The sequence below is a fragment of the Cheilinus undulatus genome, linkage group 3 (assembly GCF_018320785.1).
Source record: "Cheilinus undulatus linkage group 3, ASM1832078v1, whole genome shotgun sequence".
Classification (NCBI taxonomy): domain Eukaryota; kingdom Metazoa; phylum Chordata; class Actinopteri; order Labriformes; family Labridae; genus Cheilinus; species Cheilinus undulatus.
In genome coordinates this window covers 1439166-1462075 of record NC_054867.1, presented here as the reverse complement: position 1 = coordinate 1462075, position 22910 = coordinate 1439166, and the positions used below count along the sequence as shown (strand labels likewise).

The 22910-nt window shown below is 41.1% G+C and overlaps 1 protein-coding gene across 5 annotated transcripts in view; it reads right to left on the bottom strand.

Annotated features, from left to right (window-relative positions):
* Positions 1-22910, bottom strand: part of LOC121505433 (E3 ubiquitin-protein ligase RNF123) — a 252243-nt gene that overhangs the window by 34185 nt on the left and 195148 nt on the right. For 3 of the 5 annotated variants that reach the window (XM_041780775.1, XM_041780784.1, XM_041780805.1), the window contains one exon: positions 11392-11486. In XM_041780775.1, coding sequence (XP_041636709.1) covers positions 11392-11486 — 95 coding nt within the window. Of the gene's footprint in view, positions 1-6166; positions 6320-11391; positions 11487-22910 lie in introns of those variants that run through there. The other 2 variants (XR_005991562.1, XM_041780797.1) reach the window with 2 other exon arrangements.

The following is a 22910-nucleotide window of genomic DNA, read 5'->3' as shown; positions in this document are numbered from 1 at the left end:
AACATTTAACAACAACAGTCAGCTAAAGGAACAGTCCCAACATTTAACAACAACAGTCAGCTAAAGGAACAGTCCCAACATTTAACAACAACAGTCAGCTAAAGGAACAGTCCCAACATTTAACAACAACAGTCAGCTTAAGGAACAGTCCCAACATTTAACAACAACAGTCAGCTAAAGGAACAGTCCCAACATTTAACAACAACACTCAGCTAAAGGAACAGTCCCAACATTTAACGACAACAGTCAGCTAAAGGAACAGTCCCAACATTTAATAACAACAGTCAGCTAAAGGAACAGTCCCAACATTTAACGACAACAGTCAGCTAAAGGAACAGTCCCAACATTTAACAACAACAGTCAGCTAAAGGAACAGTCCCAACATTTAACAACAACAGTCAGCTAAAGGAACAGTCCCAACATTTAACAACAACAGTCAGCTTAAGGAACAGTCCCAACATTTAACAACAACAGTCAGCTAAAGGAACAGTCCCAACATTTAACAACAACACTCAGCTAAAGGAACAGTCCCAACATTTAACAACAACAGTCAGCTAAAGGAACAGTCCCAACATTTAACAACAACAGTCAGCTAAAGGAACAGTCCCAACATTTAACAACAACAGTCAGCTAAAGGAACAGCCCCAGAGTTATCAACAACAGTCAACTAAAGGAACAGTCCCAACATTTAACAACAACAGTCAGCTTAAGGAACAGTCCCAACATTTAACAACAACAGTCAGCTTAAGGAACAGTCCCAACATTTAACAACAACAGTCAGCTAAAGGAACAGTCCCAGCATTTAACAACAACAGTCAGCTAAAGGAACAGTCCCAACATTTAACAACAACAGTCAGCTTAAGGAACAGTCCCAACATTTAACAACAACAGTCAGCTAAAGGAACAGTCCCAACATTTAACAACAACAGTCAGCTTAAGGAACAGTCCCAACATTTAACAACAACAGTCAGCTAAAGGAACAGTCCCAACATTTAACAACAACACTCAGCTAAAGGAACAGTCCCAACATTTAACAACAACAGTCAGCTAAAGGAACAGTCCCAACATTTAACAACAACAGTCAGCTAAAGGAACAGTCCCAACATTTAACAACAACACTCAGCTAAAGGAACAGCCCCAGAGTTATCAACAACAGTCAACTAAAGGAACAGTCCCAACATTTTACAACAACACTCAGCTAAAGGAACAGTCCCAACATTTAACAACAACAGTCAGCTAAAGGAACAGTCCCAACATTTAACAACAACAGTCAGCTAAAGGAACAGTCCCAACATTTAACAACAACAGTCAACTAAAGGAACAGTCCCAACATTTAACAACAACAGTCAGCTAAAGGAACAGTCCCAACATTTAACAACAACACTCAGCTAAAGGAACAGTCCCAACATTTAACAACAACAGTCAGCTAAAGGAACAGTCCCAACATTTAACAACAACAGTCAGCTAAAGGAACAGTCCCAACATTTAACAACAACAGTCAGCTAAAGGAACAGCCCCAGAGTTATCAACAACAGTCAACTAAAGGAACAGTCCCAACATTTTACAACAACACTCAGCTAAAGGAACAGTCCCAACATTTAACAACAACAGTCAGCTAAAGGAACAGTCCCAACATTTAACAACAACAGTCAGCTAAAGGAACAGTCCCAACATTTAACAACAACAGTCAACTAAAGGAACAGTCCCAACATTTAACAACAACAGTCAGCTAAAGGAACAGTCCCAACATTTAACAACAACAGTCAGCTAAAGGAACAGCCCCAGAGTTATCAACAACAGTCAACTAAAGGAACAGTCCCAACATTTAACAACAACAGTCAACTAAAGGAACAGTCCCAACATTTAACAACAACAGTCAGCTAAAGGAACAGTCCCAACATTTAACAACAACAGTCAGCTAAAGGAACAGCCCCAGAGTTATCAACAACAGTCAACTAAAGGAACAGTCCCAACATTTAACAACAACAGTCAACTAAAGGAACAGTCCCAACATTTAACAACAACAGTCAGCTAAAGGAACAGCCCCAACATTTAACAACAACAGTCAGCTAAAGGAACAGTCCCAACATTTAACAACAGTCAGCTAAAGGAACAGTCCCAACATTTAACAACAACAGTCAGCTAAAGGAACAGCCCCAACATTTAACAACAACAGTCAGCTAAAGGGAACAGTCCCAACATTTAACAACAGTCAGCTAAAGGAACAGTCCCAACATTTAACAACAACAGTCAACTAAAGGAACAGTCCCAACATTTAACAACAACAGTCAGCTAAAGGAACAGTCCCAACATTTAACAACAACAGTCAGCTATAACAATGACAATGAATTTGACGGGCAGGTAAAGGCGGAGTCTGCAGGACGGAGCATGATACAGAGAGAACCACCACCAGCTCCAGTACTTTCTCTGGCTGTTCTTCTTTACAACAGCTCTTATTATCTTTAAAACTGAAACTCACTTCATTTTTAAAGATTAAAAACAAACCAAAGACAAATCAAAGACAGTAACTTCTCTCCGCTCTCTTCTTGTTTGTAGAGAAGCTGTTAATGCTATCAAACAAACCCTAAATAACCAACCATCCACGGCCTTCAGCTACACTAAATCTGCAGAATACAGACTCAAACATTGCTCAACATTTCTTCAAAAACAGGGATTCCTTGTGGGTCTCCCTCCATGTTCAAAGAAACCGGATGATCATGAAAAATACAAGAATCCTTGTTGTTCCTCTAATAAATGTTTAATAATCACATAAAAGTTTGGGTTGCATAAACCATAAAAGTAATAAGAGTGAGGGTTGTTCTAGGTCAGGAACAGCTGAAAGCTCTCAGAGACAAACCGCCATGTCTGATCTGTCTGCGTTTGTCTTCATTAGTGTTTTTAAAGCATCACGTCATGACTCACGGCTTTGGCATTGAGCTGCAGAAACAATGAAGATGGGAGACATCTAAAGCCCCTTTCCTTACTCTAACTCTAAATATTTTCAGGCTGATTTCAGGACATCTGCCTCCTGGTGTTTTTCTGAACTGATGCTCATAAATTCAACACAGGGCAGGGTGATATCTGAGATAGAGAAGCTCTCAGAGCTCTCCTCTACACCCAGGACAGGGTTCTGATGCAGCATCTGCACTGATGTTAGGACATTCAAATAACAGAATATATAATATAATAATATAGTATAATAACATTGTCTGAGACTGTGGACCCCCACCTTCTCAGGAAGTGGCTAGAGCACCAAAGTATCATGTATAAAAGTATATTAAGGCACAAATCCCTCCCATTAACACTAGTTTTATTTTAGATTAAACTCATTTTATTGATCTTTTTTACAATAATGGATAAATATACCACTTTAAATCTTTACTGTTTGGAACCTGCAACCCTACCATAGCATCTCATTAAGCCCCGCCTCTGACATAAAAATAGTGATGGTAAAATTATGGGTGAAATGCACATTTTTCCTGTCTATATGGCTCTGGCCTATAAATATAAATTGTCTCCCTCACATTTTTGCATCACGTCTGGTATTGTATCTTCTCATCCAGTATCATCTCATGCATTCCAGTCTTGGTACTTTTGCAGAAAACATCAGAGCCACAGCCAGAAATCTAGGAGTAATATCTGATTCAGGTCTGACCTTCACCACACATATCAATAAAGTTGTCCAGTCATGCTTTTTCCACATCTGAACCATTGCCAAAATAAAAACTACACTCACCCAGTCAGACCTTGCAACAGTCATCCATGCCCTCATCTTCTCCAGACTTGATTACTGCGACTCTCTCCTCTCCGGGATCACCCATAACCCCCTTCTCACCTTTAGTTAGTCCAGAACACAGCAGCTAGGCTTCTAACTGGTTTTAACAGACGACATCACATCACCCCTTTTTAGCATCCCTACACTGGCTCCCTGTAAGTTTTAGAATTGATTTTAAGATTTTATTCGTTACTTTTAACCCTTTACCTACTAAGAGTCTAAAAATGTCGATTTGGACATATTTTGTTATTCTGGCTGTAAAATAGTCAGGAAATACCCTAAGTCTGAGAGCTTTGCTCCTTTTTCCCAGGAGGACTTGAACTTGACTTTTCAACATCTGGTTAATGATTATTGCACATTATATGGAATTGTCAGCAGTTCAAAGAAGAAAAACACAAAAACAGATTTATTTTTCATGGCTTTTATGAGTAGAAATGTTGTTATTGCTCATGAAGTTTTGATTTGACATTTGAAATGTGAACCTATACATGTTTAGAACAATCAGCAGTCATTTTTGGAGTCTAGGACTCTGGGCGTGCAAAACACAGTGCAAAAGATAACTATATACATAGGAGACAGTTAGTGCAAATAAAGGTGGAAAAATGCATTCTCAACATTCTCAGTAACATACTGTTATTGCACATGACAGACACGCACAAATGCCACTATCTAATGCTATTTTTAGAAAACAAAACCCCACTCTGGCTCGCCCTCCTTTTCCTCTCTTCCTTCACTCTCCTTTCTCACTCGTCTTCTGCCAAAGCCGCCGTTTTCGCGGTGCTGTTCGACATTACCGTAATATACTGTATATACCACACATCATATATTGCCGGAAAGCTCAGATTCTCAGCTCTCTGTCAGCGTTGGAATTTTTTAGATTGAGCAAATGTTCGAGGAGTTACAGTGTTGAGAATCTGTGTAGTGGTCTCGCAATACTTCTGGTGTTTTGCTATGAATGCCCACGTCTTATGGTTGCGGGAACGTAATGAACCATAAATGTGTACACGCCCACAGTTCTCAGCTTTCCAACACTGTTGGAATTTTTCTGATCAGACAAACTTTGACAGAGTTACGGTAATAATAAAACACAGCGCTGGTGCCGGCTCAGCAGGTAAAGGGTTTTAAAGAACAGAAGGGCCTGGCTCCAAGCTATTCAACAGAACTTTTAACCCTTTAATGAGCCAGGCCGCAGCCTAGATCCTGGGTGGGGATTTCCTGGTTGTTCCAAAGTCGAGGTCTAAGACTGAAGGTGACAGGGCCTTCTCTGTCAGGGCGCCTTGACTTTGGAACGACCTGCCCAAGGAGATAAGGCACGCAGAATCAGTGACATCTTTTAAATCACTTCTAAAAACTCATTTTTATAGACTTGCTTTTATGTGATGTCGTCTTCCGTCTTTTATTGCGTCTTTCCTCTTTCTAACAGTTTTCTCTCTTAAATTTTCCTCTGCTTCCTGAAATTTTACTGCAAAGCTTCTGTGTCTGCTCCTCTGCTTGTATTTCTGCCTGGCTTGTTTCTTATTGCTACTTCTCCCAGTTATTTTCAGAGCTGTAACCCCCACCCTCCTCTTTTATTGTTTTCACCTGTTTATGCTGCTGTGTCCTTCATACCTGGTTATTATTGTTATTATGATTTTTATTAGGATTAATATTTTACCACTACCAGTTTTCTCATTTTTGTATTATGACTCATTTATCTCTTCACATTTTAATTGTTTTTATTCTCCTTCTTACTGTTTAGATTAATATTCATTTCTGTCTCTTCCTAATATTTTTAATGCTTCTATATTTCTGGTCCTTAGGTCTCTTTAATGTAGTCGGTTCCTGTGTTGCTTGGGTTCGTCTAGGTTATTCCGGGTTTTTATTTTATTTTTATTCTTGGTCTGTCATTCTATTCTGGAATTTTATACCTATTTATAAGTCTCATGATGTATTTCTAACTTGACATGCTTTCAGGCTCTATAATGGGTCTATTAGGATGGTTATGGTTTTGGAGTTACATTGCTGGCTTTTAGTTTTTAAAGGTGCTATACAAATAAAGTTATTATTATTGTCTCATCCTGCCTCTTCTCCTCACATCGTCTCCTATCCTATGACCTGTCTCATCTAGTCTTGTCTGATCTCTTCTCATATTGTATTTTTTCACTCATATCATCCTGTAATGTCAGGTAACTTCTTGTCTGGTCTGCTCTCACCTCCTCTCTCTCGAATCATACAGTACCTCCATTCTCAGCTTGTATCTTTGTCTTCTACTGTGTCGTCTCATCTCTTGTTATTTGGTCTCATCTCCTCCTCTCTTGTATCGTCTCCCCTTCTCCTCTTGTCTCTTTTCTTACTGTATTGTCATGGATTGTCTCATATCCTCTCCTCTCGTCTCATATTTTATCGTATTGCTCTTCTTGTTGTCTCATACCGTATCGCCTCCTCCTTCATCTTCTTGTTCTGGACTGTCTCATTTTCTCTCATGTTGTATCATCCCGTATGGTGTCATATCGTCCCATGTCGTCTGGTGTGCTATGCTATCGCCTCGTCTCATGCTGCATTCTTCTGAGAAAACGTTTGCAGAGTCAGAACAGGATGAAACAGACAAAAGACAGCAAATGAGACGGTAAAGCTCACAGCTTGACTCCAACACATCAGCCTCTACACCGGAGTAAAACACTGCTACCTCAGAGCCATACAGCTTTTCTTCTTCTAAGTGTGATTGGACTGTAGAAGTCTTTCCAATCATGTGTAAAACCTTTCATTAGAGACAATGTAATTTCCTACTTGAAGCCAAGAGTGAGCAGAGAGCATCTCCTCCCTGCAGAGAACCATTAGTGGCTTTGTGGAAATCTACCTCAGGCTGCACACGCTCTGCTCTTTAACTCCAACCATCTATCTGTTTTATGTATGCTCCTTTTCATTTCTCCTCATTCTTCATGTCTGCAGCCTCTCCCAACGCTGGCCCGTTAAACGCACAGCTCACAGAAACTCTCACGACTGTTTGATTGCTGCTTCTTGAAGCATGACGTAGCAAAAACAGTGATTCAGACGACTCCATCTCCTCTCTGGCTCCTTCTCCTCCTCCTCCTCCTCCTCCTCCTCCTCCTCTCTTATCAATAATAAATCCTTTTCTCCAGCCCGTGGAGCTCTGTGGTGGAGACTAACAGAGAGTCGGAGATCGGGTTTCCTCTGCAGACAGGAAGAACAGAGGAAATGTGTTTCTGTGGACCGGGTTTCAACTTCAAGGACAATGGGATCAGACTTTAGCAGATTTAATTCAACAATCTTCAGATTGGCATCAAACTTATTCTTGTTGTCTTCTTGTCCAAACCCAGGTTCTACACTGCTGTCATGACTTCAGTATGATATTAGTAAAAACAATATCAATACCTGCTTCAAGCTGTCCTCCATGATGGACAAAGACTCCCACCCCCTCCAACACTCACTCACTAAGGAGCTCCATTAGTGACAGGATGATCCACCCGAAGTGTGTGAAGGAGAGGTATCGCAGGTCTTTCCTTCCTGCAGCTGTTAGGCTCCACAACAGAAACTGCTCCAGATAATCTGTGCAATAACTCATATTTAAATGTATAATCTTTACACGTTTGTATGTATATATATATATATATATATATATATATGTGTGTGTGTGTGTTTGTACACAGAAAATTCAGGTCACTGGAATAAACTCTGTGTGAGTTAAAATCAACTCAATCTGAGTGTACATGTGAGACCATCGAATAAACTCTATAGCTGAGTTAAAGTTTCTGAGAGATGATTTTTAACTCTTATCAGGAATTAAAATACTACTCTCACTAAGAGTTCAATGAACTCCCATCCTGAGTTACGTGAACTCTTTCTCAGTGTTCGTAGCTAATACTTCACCGTGTTAAATGTTGTCATGCACTGAGGTTGTACTACAGACCACTTTAAACCCCAACAGATGAAGCTCTACAATGCCACTAAAACCTGCCCATTCCCATTAGCCATAGTGGCTAAGCTGGTGTGCTCTGGTCAGGATAGGGCAAAGAGCCAGGGAGCTTCTCTTCTTTTATTAAAAGGCAATCCTTGCCATGTGTGGGAAGTGTATAACTCAATGGACAGTGTCACTCATGGTGCAGATGTGTCTAACATCAAAGCAACAATAATCCACCAGAAACATGAGCAAATGAATTCCAGCTGTGATAACTGTATAACAGGCCACATATAAACACAAATAAACACATCTAAAAACATCTAAAATACATCTAAACACACAATGCATGATGGGAAAACTCCACTCCCCAGATCTGAAGTGGCAGTGTAGGCGTGGTAACAAAGCTGTTGGGAATGAACTCAGGAACAGAGTTGATTCACTGCTCTAAACACCGTGTGACTGAACTACTGTTGTAACACTGCTCAGGAGCATCACTGAACACCAGCTGGACTCTAAGTGTTTGAATGTACTCTGAAAATCTAACTCTTTTACTCTTTATTGTTTAACTCCCATGTTTTTCACTCTGTGAATTTGCTGTGTATGTGTATATAGGTGTAAATATAAATATCTCCACCACACCCAATCTGTAACATATCCAACCTGTACACAACAGCATGTAAATACTATTTATAGTTGATGATTTATATTCATATGTCTGTATTTATTAATGCTCTTGAGCACACTACTTTTATTCATCCTCTATTTCTATTGTGGTATTTTCATCAATTACCTGCTTTGTTTATTCTACTTTTTGCTGCTGCAAATTGGAATTTCCCCTTGTTGGACTAATAAAGGAATATCTTATCTAATATTGCGGCAATGACAATAAAGGCCATGTTTACACAGAATTGCACAAACTCAGACTATAACCAATGTTACTGATGTTTCCTTTGCAAAGTCTCACAGATGGAGGCTGAAGTCAGAACTACTGTCTCCCTTTCACACTTCAACAAAAGAACTCCCTCTCTGATCTACATGAACAGCACCGCCAGCAAACACAGCTAGCAGCTAAATAATAACAAATATTCTGTCAGTTGACTTACTTCCTGGTCAGGAAGCTTCTACAGCGACAGGAACACGGGAGGACAACTCACACCATCCTGGTAACCACGGCAACAGCCAGAATTTTACCACATAAAAGACTCCTGTTCGGGAATACTTTGTTTCCCAATGAAATGCAACAGTGGACAAGGGAAGGGGCGAGACAGATGTAGCGTGGACATCGTTCAGCACGTGCGTCACTGACAGCTCATTCATCGGCTCAGTTAAAGCATTTGAAACACACAACGCACAATCATGAACGTCACTGTGGCTAGGAGGAAAACAGAGCCAATACTAGGGGTGGGAATCACCGGTGGCCCCACGATACAATATTGTTACGATTTTTAACATGTTGCAATACAGTGAGTGTTGCGATACAATGCAATATATTGCAATCTATACCATTTTTTCAACCGTTTAGCTGATTCAGCATTAGTCTTGCCCTCATGTTTGTCGTCTTTCCTCAGGATTTTATTTTCATGTAGCACTTCTTGCAAACCTCATGTGTCATGTCCATCTCATTCATGCCCTGCTTCCATTCCTAACATCCTTCCCCTGCTGCTGCCATGTTTGTTGTCTAACTTTCTCCTGCTCTATGACCGTCACCTCTGCCGACCTCGCTGGACAAACATTGTTTTCCATTAGCAGTTACTTTCTAAAACTTGGTGGACGAGACGATACATTGCCAGACAAAATATTGTGATACTATGTTGTATCGATTTTTTCTCCCACCCTTAGCAAACACAGCTCTGTCTGAAGGTTTAATGGCCTCTATCTGGAAATTTCTGAGAAGAAAAAGTGCTAAAAATAATTTCTAAAGCAGCTGATCTACAACCATATAAGCTGTCGAGGAAACTGGATTTAAACATTAAAGAGACTCAGAGTAGAGAAATTCTAATTCTGTCAACAAAGACTCCCCAGCCCTCTGATTTAAACTCTCTTTATTAGACCACTGGTGCCTGGTACGGCATTAACCCTAAATGCAGTACCTTCAACCGTCTGCCTCGGGGGGGACTCTGCCCCCTCTGTAGCTGAATTATCAGTTATCCTCAGACGGACTCCAACCTCTGCATCTGCTGAGATCTGAGAAACAGATTTCCAAAACTCTATAGTCCGATAGTGATCCAGAGCCGAAGTGTGTGTTTAAATCAGCAAGACAGACATTAATGAGCTCATTTAACGAGCTAACTTATGGTTGTATGATGATGTGTTCATGGTCAGCGGGGAAATTTGAGGATTAGAGGAAAGGGTATCAATATGTAAATACTGAGATAAAAATAAATGTCCTAGTATTTGGAAAGAAAATCAATATTTTTACTTTTTGATGACATTTTAGAAGGAGGTTGCAGCATCCGTTTACATGTGATCTATTTAGCCTAGTACCTTTTTAATAGGTATTTTTTTGATTAAAGAAAAAAGCTAAATATGCAATTTTGACAGTACATACAAGAGAAGTTTTCAAGTTCCAAATTAAGAAAAAAAATGTGTTGCGTTTGCTTTAATTACTGTACTGAACCGTGATTTCTAAACCAGGGTAACCATACAGAACAAAACATTTTCTGTACGGCTACACCCCTAATTTACTGTAATGTGAACCCAGAATGTTGTGGCATGAAAAATATTAAATACAACAGAAGACAGACGACAGAGTGTGCTATTTCAAGTTCTAGAAAAATTATATTATCATATTTGCATTTATTAATAGTTCAGTGATTCTAAATAGACTATTTAAATTTACTTCTTAGATCTGAAATCAAGTTTTTAAACTGCTGGATCCATAAACTATGAAACCATCACTTCACTGTTATTCTTTACAAAAAGAACAGCTGCATTGGTGATGTATGTGTCAGACATTTTTATTATCCCAAATCCTGATACGGATCAGTCCGGACGTCCAGCACTCTGCCGATGCTGCACTGCTCCGTCTGTCAGTCCCATGGTCCTACCTTCAATCATGAGCAAGACCCCGAGATACCTGACCTCCTCTACATGGGGCAGACTCTGTGTATTATGGCGGGCTGCATGATGGAGCGGTGGTTAGTGCCAGCACAAACCTCATTAAATCTCCAGTTACAATAATCAGATAATAATGAGTTTTGTTGAAGTCAGATCCTTAAACATAATGTTGCTTTCTCCCTGCTCATCAGCGGCTTTAGAAGTCCCCTTTCAGACTCTCTGTTTCTCTCTTTGTGTTTATGGTTTTCCAGACAGCATTATAACTCTAAGTGTTCCTATTTTTATCTCCCACTTTTCCCTACAAGCTCTCTAAATATTCTCCGACACACTTCTCTTCAGTCTGCGTGAGCCTTTCAGAAACAACTCTTTGTTTAGTACTTAAAGATAATGACAGGATTTATGTGGTGAGGCCTGCAGACTGGCTGACGGAGAGAACGTCAACACTTCAACAACAAAAACGTGAAATGAGATCTGTCAGGAGGAGCCTCAAACACAGCCTGAGCTCAAAGAGCTTTAAAACCCTGAAAGAAAGCCGTCAGGATGCAGGAGGCTCGTCTGCCTGATGACTTTCCTTCACACCGCTGGGACACTGAGGATATGAGAGCGCTGACAGCAGCAGGGAGCTGTGCAGATGTTCTCAGGGACATGTGAAGGTACTTACAGCTGTGCTCGCTGCAGCCTGTTTGGACTCCTCAGTGAGAAACGCCAACATCAGCTCCACCTTCTGCTTCTCCTCCTCGCTGATGTAGTCGGTGTCTGCGGGGAGAAAACACACACCAACACACAGCCATTAAAACACACACCAACACACAGCCATTAAAGCAAAGCTGTTTAAAACACAGACGTTAATACAGGATTTTAATGGTTGCAGTGTGAGTGCTCTGTTCAAATCTGTGCTCAGGATTCTTTGACAGCAAACCTCCATCGTCTCATAAATGCGACATTTCTTCATTTCCAGTCTTGGCCATTTTTGAAACAGAAGCCCACTGGATGACAAGATCTCCTCGCCGCCCCTGATTGGGGGATGTGAAGTGTGTTGCAACCAGTCAGGGCCCCACTGACTATCAATACTAAACCAGTGTAGTCTGGCATTTCAGCACTCAGTGTAGAGTGCACAAAAACAGCCTCATTATCAGCCATTTTTATCACTGCATGTAGAGGAGGTCACCTCTCACACAGAAGGTCAGGGGTTCAATTCCCAGCTCCTAAGTCACATGATGATGTGTCCTTGAGAAAGACACTCCCCACATTGCTCTCACTGATGCAGACCTGTTAAGATGTGGTCTGTCATCACACAAGTACAGGTTAAGGCAGTTTTCACCCAGCTTTTTAAAATAGCAGTACGTTCCTGTTACATGGCAAGACATCAAACTCTGATCAGCCACCAAAGCCACACCCCTTCAGTGATGTACATGAGCTAAAACAACTTTACAAGGTCTTTTTGAGCTCTTTAAAAATGTTTCATGTGTTTATATTTAGGAGCAGTTCATCCCAGCTTGAGACCGGGACATGTCCAGTTGTACCAGTTTAATCTGACAAAAATTCAGAATGGTAGACATCCTGTTGCTCTGGCGGTCTGAGAGGCTTGTCTGCCAGGACTTCATGTCTGTTCAAGAACATTAATTACATGCAGGAAGTACTTCCTGTTTCATGGCGAGCAAAATAATTAGCATTAGGGATGCACGATATTATCGGTCTGGTATCAGTTTCCACAGATATCAAAATTTCTGCCTATATTTACATCCCATGTTTTGCCTGTCTATTTCAGCAAACATCAACTCTAACTTTTGTCCATATATCCTCATACATCAGTGGAGTTTTAGGCTGGACCAGCAGACCTGTGTCAGCTGAGTCTTTTTTTAAATTTATCCTCATTCTGTAAACTTTAAAGTGTTTTAGGGACTAAAGTTTGTTTCCTTGGTCATCCTCAGGGTGCTGTAGTCAAGACCACACTATCCAAGACCAAGACTTTCAGGGGCGAGACCAAGTCAAGACTGAGACTGTAAATATCAATAAAAAAAGAAAAACAGGACTAAAATTAAAGAGCACTGTCCCTTTAATTTTAGTTTTCATTTTAATAAATCTGACAGATAAAAACAAGGAGTCTGCAACTCTGTCAAAGCACAACATGTAAAAATCTTAAATCTTAATAAAATTGGTTTTACTGTATTCTTGTAAAAAATAAATCCTTGTATGTGTTTAAAAAGCACTGACAAGTCTGGAATGATTTCAGATATGTGAAAATGAGATGTTTATCTAGATTAATCAGGTGAATGAGGCCTAAAGTAAGAGTTCAGAGGTATTTCTGCCAAGAAATAAGACGGACTGACGTCTGAGCTTTTGCAGGCGTCTGACACATAAGACCATCAAAAAGATTTCCAAGGAGGCAGAGCAATCAGTGAGCCAACGGCAGCTGCTTTAAGTCAAATTACAACGTTAATAAAGTCGCAACAGGCGACATTTCCCCACCGTTTCTCGAGTACCACAACTCTACATCCTCAAATCTTAAAGTGTGTCCAAAAAGACTGAAATTTCTTGTCTGAAAAGCATATTTGAATACCAGTACTGGCTAAAATGAGTCTGTAATTATCTGCATTTCAGATATCGGTAAAAATCCAACATCGTGCATCCCTAGTTAGCATGGTGACGATGTTGGACACAGACCCTTGCTGTTCAGACTGGAGCAGGGTGCACCTCTTAGGATGCCCTGAGTGAAATTCAGAGAGATTTATTCAAACAGAATGGATCAGGGAATTACTTATCAGAAGAAGTGTATCTTTTCTTACCACAAGGTGGCGCTGTGCATGTTCTAAAAACTGCAGATGCCAGTGTTTGGGTTGGTACTCTCATCAAGCTCGGGATATCTTCTACAGATATGATGGAATTCTGTTCTCTGACCAAAACTCAGATTTTGTCCTGGACTGAACCAACATCTCCAGACCTTCCTGACAATAATCAGAGGTAAATATCTTCAATGGTTTAAGAACAGTAGGTTCTAGTGTAGAATGTGGTATTTCCCGTCACCACAAGGAGGCGCTATGATCGGTAACAAATAATACCATGTGAATGTGTGCATGTATGGTGCTGAATTATTCACAGACAGCTGGGGTCAGCTTGGATTATGCACAGCTGAGTTTTAACCAACTTCCTGTTTCTGAAAAATAAGCCAATCTGAAGGCTAGGAACAGTCAAGCCCTTTGAGTTTTGCACAGTTAGACTTTTCACCATCATCTCCTCTAACCTTACACCAAAGACCATGCGAAGACGCAGCCCGTATTTGTCTGAAGAGTCATCCTGTGTGGTGTTAATATAATTAGTGGGGATGCTGAGCATCCACACTGTTGATGTTTGCGTCGGCCATTTTGTTTATCATTGTTCTTCCGTGCCGGCTATCTCCTCCTTCATACTTTGTCGTATCAACACCGTTCAAACGTTAAAAAATTCAGTTTCTTTGTCATTCGACTGCTATGACTTTTCTTATTTCTAACTATTATAATTTTTAAAATATAGCTATTTTCTTGCTATTTTAAGCTATTTCTATGCTTTTTCAGCCATTGAATGCAATTTTCAGCTACTTTTAGGCCAAAATCGGCTATATTTAAGCTATTTTCAGCTTTTTTTAGGCTACTTTCAGCTATTTTTATCCTTTTTGAGAAATTGATGCCATTTTCAGCTTCTTTTATGCCATTTTATACTATTTTTATGCTATTTTCAGCTATTTTTATGCTTTTGGCTATTTTCAGCAGTTCTTCCACAATTTAGCTCTCAGCATCCCCACGCAATTTCAGCTGAAATTGCAGTTTTGATCTAGTTATTTTATGGCTTCTGATTCAGTTAATAGACTACACCGCCGCGGACTGTACATATCAAACGTGCTTGTATTATTTTACACTAAATCTTACTGGTCTTAACTCGATTACTTCACTAAATAATGTCGTATCAGCTCAGTGTTCAGGACAAAGCGTTTCCTGTGAGATGACTCGATCTGGCGGACACCTGAACATTTCAGATTAAATCTCTTTCACCATTAGGAGACCAGAGGGCAGCAGTGTGGGATCCATATCTGGGAAGCTGAGCCTCGATGTTCGCAGCAATAATCATTCATGTTAAATATGATCCCAGAACTGTGTACTACAGGGAAGTCTACAGATGACATCTGGGAAACACTCAGAGATCTGGTTTCTGCTAAAGCACCAAAAATAACCCTCAGAGATAAAAAACCATGTTCTAAAGTAGGTCAGAGGTCTCCAATTACACCAGGGAGAGCAGATAATCAGAGGATATTTATCTGTTTAAGGTAGAGGATCTGATTCAGCTCAGAAAAACACACGCTGACATTTCTACAGCTGTGATCGAACTATGAAAGAGAAGGACAGCACTCTTCATACCAGCAGAGTCTAAAACTCAAGCTGACCTCAGACCAGATAAAGACAGGAAATGGAATAACCACAATAAGAGCACACTTTATGCCCACAATGGAAGAGACAAAAAAGGAGGATGTGGGGAGGAGAGGGTCGACCGTCGCTATGAGATCAGACTCTGACAAATATTTGTACCAGAGCTGTAATGATACCAAGAATTACAAAATAAAAAACCTTCAACAAGATGGACCATTTAAATCCATCTGACAAAAACACACACAATAACCAGCAGAGGGAGCTATCTCCATCTGGCTGCTCTTGTTAGACAACAGTAGCTGAAGAAGAGAGGCACACATGGAGAAAAGAAGGGATGATTCCAAGGTTAAATGGTCTGGTTCAAGCAGGGATGTGGACTTGAGGGGAGCAGAAATCAGTTCAGAACAGTTCACAGACATTGCTGAAACAAAATGATGACTCAGCATTCTCTGCTCTGATCCAGGGAGCAGGAATCAGTCCGATCTGGACTCAGAGAGCTATACAGGTATCTGTTTTAATGGAATGACCAACAAGTTGTCAGCAGACCTCCAAAGAAGATCTACAGATGGGGGGCAGGGAGTGATTTCTGCATGGAGACACTATCGAAATGCCAAAGTTTACTTCCATTTATGACTGCACCAGCTGGTCAAACTGGGAAGGACCAACAATCTCGAGCTAATTTTAGTCAGACAACGTTCACAAATGGTCCGTTTCCACCAAGCAGTCCAGTTTGGTTCAGTCCAGTTTGTCCCAGTAAACTCTGAGATTTCTTGTGTTTCCATAGCTGATGTCAGTCCAGTCTCGCTCGTCATGGTTGGTCTTTAGAGATCTGGATCATTCGGCTCAGCTCAGTAATAAGAGCCGGCCTTTAGGCTCTCTAAACAGCTCTTCATTTGGTAGTTTAGCTTTTTAAATGTGGATTAAATAAGGACAAAAATGAAAGATGAGAACCCATCTCTAAAACAGGAGCCAGCTCCTCTCATTTATATCAGAGCCAGCTCTGAAAACAGGCTGGTTCATGAAAGACACTGCATTACTCAGCCTGATATACCCATAAACACGATGAAGGTGGGAAAACTGGTGAGGGTTCCCCTACTGTAGACCTGGTCTCAGTCCTAGACTCCTCTAGACTCTGGTCTCAGTCCTAGACTTCTCTAGACTCTGGTCTCAGTCCTACACTCCCCTAGACTCTGGTCTCAGTCCCACACTCCTCTAGACTCTGGACTCAGTCCTAGACTCCTCTAAACTCTGGTCTCAGTCCTACACTCCCCTAGACTCTGGTCTCAGTCCCACACTCCTCTAGACTCTGGACTCAGTCCTAGACTCCTCTAAACTCTGGTCTCAGTCCTAGACTTCTCTAAACTTTGGTCTCAGTCCTAGACTTCTCTAGACTCTGGTCTCAGTCCTAGACTCCTCTAGACTCTGGTCTCAGTCCTAGACTCCTCTAGACTCTGGTCTCAGTCCTAGACTTCTCTAAACTTTGGTCTCAGTCCTAGACTCCTCTAGACTCTGGTCTCAGTCCTACACTCCCCTAGATTCTGGTCTCAGTCCTAGACTTCTCTAAACTTTGGTCTCAGTCCTAGACTCCTCTAGACTCTGGTCTCAGTCCTACACTCCCCTAGATTCTGGTCTCAGTCCTAGACTTCTCTAAACTTTGGTCTCAGTCCTAGACTCTTCTAGACTCTGGTCTCAGTCCTACACTCCCCTAGATTCTGGTCTCAGTCCTAGACTTCTCTAAACTTTGGTCTCAGTCCTACACTCCCCTAGACTCTGGTCTCAGGCCTGGACTCCTCTAAACTCTGGTCTCTGTCCTAGACTTCTCTAAACTCTGGTCTCAGTCCTAGACTCCTCTAGACTCTGGTCTCAGTCCTACACTCCCCTAGACTCTGGTCTCAGGCCTGGACTCCTCTAGACTCTGGTCTCAGTCCTAGACTCTAGACTCTGGTCTCAGTCCTAGACTCCTCTAGACTCTGGTTTCAGTCCTAGATTGTAGACTCTGGTCTCAGTCCTAGACTCCTCAAGACTCTGGTCTCAGTCCTAGACTCCTCTAGACTCTGGTCTCAGTCCTACACTCCTCTGGACTCTGGTCTTAGTTCTACACTCCTCTAGACTCTGGTCTCTGTCCTAGACTTCTCTAAACTCTGGTCTCAGTCCAAGACTCCTCAAGACTCTGGTCTCAGTCCTAGACTCTAGACTCTGGTCTCAGTCCTACACTTCTCTAGATTCTGGTCTCAGTTCTACACTCCTCTAAACTCTGGTCTCAGTCCTACACTCCTCTAGACTCTGGTCTCTGTCCTAGACTCCTCTAGACTCTGGTCTCAGTCCTACACTCCTCTAGACTCTGGTCTCAGTCCTAGACTTCTCTAGACTCTGGTTTTCCTTTATCAGTCTAGACCCATAGTAGGAGGTCTGCAGGACTAAGTCTTTGGTGATCTGGATCACCTCCTCTCCAGGTAAACCAGTTCACCTCTGTACAAGAGGAAACAAGAGGGGTCCTGAACCAGGTCCCTGTGGTACCCTATATGAGCCTTTAGCTCAGACGGTTACAGATGAAATAAAAAGCCTTTCCTCTTACAAAGATCTGATGTAGTGCATATATCCAGACCCAAACAGCCAGACTCTGCTCTCTGACAGACATTAAACCATAACCACTGCTCAAACAGCAGCTCAGGCTGAAGCCTGCGTCTGTTTCCTTGTTTTCTTGGTGTAAAATAAAGGATTATGTTGGGACAATAAACTTTAAACAGCCCGTGTTCACTCTTGTAATGCTGAAGTGCTGCTGGAGTCAGAGTGTTGAATGTTTATCTCAGCGTACGGTTGGCATCCCTCACAGAGCGAGGACAGGCGGGACAGAGCTGCTGGCTGATTTAAACCAGGACACTGCTGAGAGTGAGACTCTGACTCACAGACATCATCGATCACTGATATGCTCCCGCTTCAATTTACCAACCCACTGGCTTGTTCCATAGCCTATGCAGCTGTATGAGGAGACACTTATGCAAATTCTGGGTGAGGATGAGGGAGAATGGAGGAGATTTAAGCACAAACATTACCCCGGCTGCTCAACACCTGCTAGCTTTAAAGAGGACGGAGAGCAGAAGCAGGCATCGAGCTTTACTGGGATTTTAGGAGAACACTTAGGCAGGAAACCTTATTCAAAGAACATCAGTAGTGAGAACATGAAGAAGACAGATGGGGATTTATAAACACAGTTCCAAAAAAGTTGGTACACCCTCTGAAGTATCAGTAAAACAGAAGTCAATGGCTGTCAAATCTTATAAACTAATATTTGATCCATAATAGAAGAGAAACAACACATCAGATGTTAAACTGAGACATTTTAACATTTCACGATATTAGTAGCTTATTTTTAATTGGATGGCAGGATTACATCTCGGAAAAGTAGGGACGGGGCTCTCTACTTTTCAGCATTGATAGTTCCTTTCCAGATGTTAGAGCTGCCCACGCCATAGGCACTGATGCAACCCCATACCATCAGAGATGCAGGCTTTAGACCTGAGCCAGGAGAACCAGCTGGACTGCACACAGGACTGTTATATCCCAAATTTGACTGTAGAGGGCAGAAAACTCCAGGGATTTTGTGTGCATTACAATGTGTTTATTGCACATTACTGGATGCAGACCAATGAATGTAAACTGTAGAGATGCAACCTGGTCATTAAAATGATTACAAACTGGATTTTTGTTGTTGTTTTTTTTCCATTTTTCTTCCTTTGGCGGCCCTCAGTCCAATGTTGGGTTCCTAAATTGGCCCTCAGCTATCAAAACTTTGAGAACCCCTGCCATAATCCCTGTAGTCTTAAGAGTAGATTCCTTACCTTTAGTTGTAGGTGCAAGCTATTTTTAGATCTGGGGGGCTATGCCAGCTGCTCAGCTAACCCTATGGAGACCTCCGCTATTTCTGGCTTTCCCTCATCAAACTCATCAAATACACAATCCAACAACTCCAAAACACTCTCATGGACAAGTTGTGACCTGCACATTCACCACGCTATGAAATAATCATGGAACATTACGAGACGGAGATGTTTTAGAGGAAAATGCAAAGCCAGGACGACACTCCAGACATGGCTGCTGGGCGGAGTGATTTCAAAAGCACGTTTAGTGCAGGTACTTCCGTCAACAAAACCTGAGAAGAAGCCGTTTCTGCTACGTCCAGCCGATGATACTTCAGGAGAAACCAACTACGGCACTGCCCGAGGTGCGCACTGTGTCACTCCGCCCAGAGGTTTACTCAAGAAAGTAGTTCAGATTATTTGCTTCCCGTGTCGTAATGTTACATAATTATATGTTGTTATTTCATAGCGTGGTGAATGTGCAGGTCACAACTTGTCCATGAGAGTGTTTTGGAGTTGTTGGATTGTGTATTTGATGAGTTTGATGAGGGAAAGCCGGAAATACCGGAGGTCTCCATAGCATTAGCTGGTATATCAGCCCCGCCAATCTAAAAATAGCTTGCACCGACAACTAAAGGTAACAAACCTATTAGTAAGACCAGTGGTTTTTAAACTTTTTTGCCCTAGGCACACCAAAGGTTAAGCCAAAAATCTCAAGGCGCACCATATTCACATTGTTTAAAGTGATGCAAAAACATGGCAAAAAGGGTGACACAAAGAAAAAAATGGGCAAAAAGTGGCCAAACAATGGGGTAACAGTGGCAAAAATGTGTTGAATGTGTCAATAAGGTAAAAAGACTTGTCCAAGGTAGTAAAAATGGCTTAAAAGTGATGAAAAATGCGGCAAAAGTGGGGGGAAAAAATGGCCGAACAAAGAAGAAAACAGGTGAAATTGGCACAATGTTGCAATAATGGGTTCAAAGTTGGAAAAAGGTGGTAAAAAGGGATTAAAAGTGATGATAAATTTGGCAAAAAATGGTCTAACTATAGCAAAAATTGTCAAAAAGTGGCCAGACAATGGGTTAAAAGTGGCTAAAACTAGTGAAAATGTCAAAAAGGTGGCAACAATGGGTGACCATTGGCAAAAAAGTTAGTAAAAGTGGGTTAAAAGTGATGAAAAGTGGTAAAAACAAAATGATTAAAAGTTGCAAACAATTGGTAAAAAGAGGACAAGAGTGATGAAAAATGGCAAAAATGCTGCTGATCCAACACACATACACTGGTATCAATAAATCACACCAGGGGAGGTCTCCTTCTCTGTTTTGTTTTTTTTTGTTCAGGGGCCCAGCCAGCTCTGTGCGAAGGCCTGGTTACAGTACTTGTCATAAAGTTGTAGTAATAATGTAGGGTTGTACAAATTCCCAAGGCACACCTAGACTTGCCATAGGGCCCACTAGTGTGCCTCGGCACACCATTTGAGAACCACTGAGTAAGACTATAGAGATTATTGCAATGGGTGAATTTGCCAAAATGTTGCAGTATCCCTTTAACATCTGACATGTTGTTTATGTTCTATTGTGGATCAGCTATGGGTTTATGAGATCTGACAATCATCGTTTTATTTCTATTTCACAGCGACCTAACCCCTCTGAGACAGTGTCTCCTAAAAGTCAAACACATGGTTTGGAATCTTCATCAAGTAAAATGGCAGGTTTTCTTCGTACATTTAAAATGAAACATTCCCTGTATATTTACTTTGGTGGTGTGTGGGTGCTTGCTGTCATTCTTCTTTATTGATATGTGGATAAAATGATAAACCTAAAAAGATGAGATGATATAAGGAGGAAGTGTCGTGGAGGAAGAGGTGGAGAAGTGGAGGACCGGGAATGAGACAAAGGAACAGGCGGACCTAGGAACTAGGGCCTGAAACTGCCAAAAAGTAACAAGCTTTACACGTTAACTACGCAAAAAAGATGATAAATCAAAATATTTTTTGTCTGTTATGGCAGTTATACAGGGAACAATCATACATTTCAGTGTTCTGTGTTTTTTTTAATTATCAATAAGATCCCTGTTGTGTGTTCAACGCTGACTTGACTGTGTGTGTGTGTAAACAGCTCCATGCCAGCGGCTGAGGTGATAACTGCATGGTGTAAATAATCAACGACAGTTTTAATTGTGAATTTTTATCATTTAATTGATTTGTTTTTTGCAGGCCTGAGTAGATGTCTGCACCCAAACTGGGCCACTGTGGAGTTACAGCAGCAGTTATCAGAGGATGTAGACCAGCAGAAGAATGAATGTGCAGTAAAGAAACCCTAACCACTGTCAAAGTACTATTGATCATGACCACACACCTGCAGACACGTTAACACTGTCATTCCTGCACATCAACCATCCATCAGCTCAGGGCTTTTCAAAGTGTGTGAGAGTGAGCCCCCCTAAGAAGAACTGATCCAGTCAGTGGACCTCCACCCACAAAAAGGATTCAAATTGGAAAAAAAAAAAAAAATTAACATTATTTCAAACATTTATGTCCAATCTTTAAACATTTTTAAAATTAATATATTTTGGACATTTTGGTTTGCAAATGTCCTTAAACATCTGCCTTTCCCTCTTATTCAGTTGTGATGCCATTAAATACCCTTTTTCATATATTTTGGGCCCTTTTACAACTTCTTCTGCTTCTTTTTCCCTGTTTTTTCCGCTTTTATCCCATTTCATCCTTTTTCACCTTTTTGCCCATTTAAGCTACATTTCATCATTAACTATACCCTTTTTTTCCATTTTTTTTGCTCATTTTTCCCAAGTTTTGCCACTTTTATCCCATTTTTTGGCCTTTTTTTGACACTTTTTGTCCATTTAAGCGACCTTTTGCCAATAAATACCACTTGTTTCCTTTTTCCCAATTTTTGCCTCTTCTTTTTGCCATTTTTAAACAATCCTTTGCCATTACATACCACAATTTTTTCTACTTTCTGACCATTTTCCACTTTCTCTCCCCATTTTCACCCTTTTTTTGCTGCTTTTTGACCATTTTGCCACCTTTAACCTGTTTTTATTACTACTTCAAGCTGTTTTTGCCTCTTTTCATGTCTTAGATTGTGGCTCTTGCAAAGGTATTTTCAATAATTTGGCTCTTTGGTTGAGTAACACTGCTCTATATCATAGTCCCTATAGTAACTATAAGTTTATCCATTTTGCTCCATGCACAGCAGAGGTTAGCAAAGCAAATCACCTTTTTTCTGGTTTATGGTTCCGAGTCTCCCCTGAAGCTCTGTGGCGCCCCCCAGGGGAGGCCCGCCTCACACTTCGAAAACTGCCGCATTAGCTCAAATAAAGCTTAAATAAAACACTGAATATTGTAAAAACAACAGACAGAATGTCAGAATTGTCAGTTTGACAATATTTTCATTTAGTGGTGATTTAAGACAGAAATACAAAAAGCAGATGTAGGTGTAAATTAAAAGGATAAAGTGAAGATTTAACGCTGTGGGTCCCAGCCTGTTGTCCTTTCAGCCTCCTTCTTGTACTGTAATAAAGCTGAGCAGCCCTAGAGACCCCCCCCCCCAAGAAAAAGGAGTTGGAAACTGCTGTCAAAAATTACCATTAGCCTCAGTTTTAATTGTTTTCAGTAATAAAATCCCAGCAGACACACTAACAGAAGCATCCAGCCAGCGTGTTATCATGGTTCTAGTTAATAAATGCAAATGTGATTCCGACAGCCTCAGAGCGAACAGAGACTCACAGCCCCCCTGATATCTCTGGTGCCCTCCCTAGAGGGGCCGGGACCCCAGGTCAGGAGGCTGTGGTCTACCTGATGCTGTTTCACAAAAGCCAATCGACTTCAAGAGTTTAGTGGAGGAACAGGAATGATGAATGTTTGAAAATAAACATCCTGAGCATGACGTTTTCCCCGTTCCTCT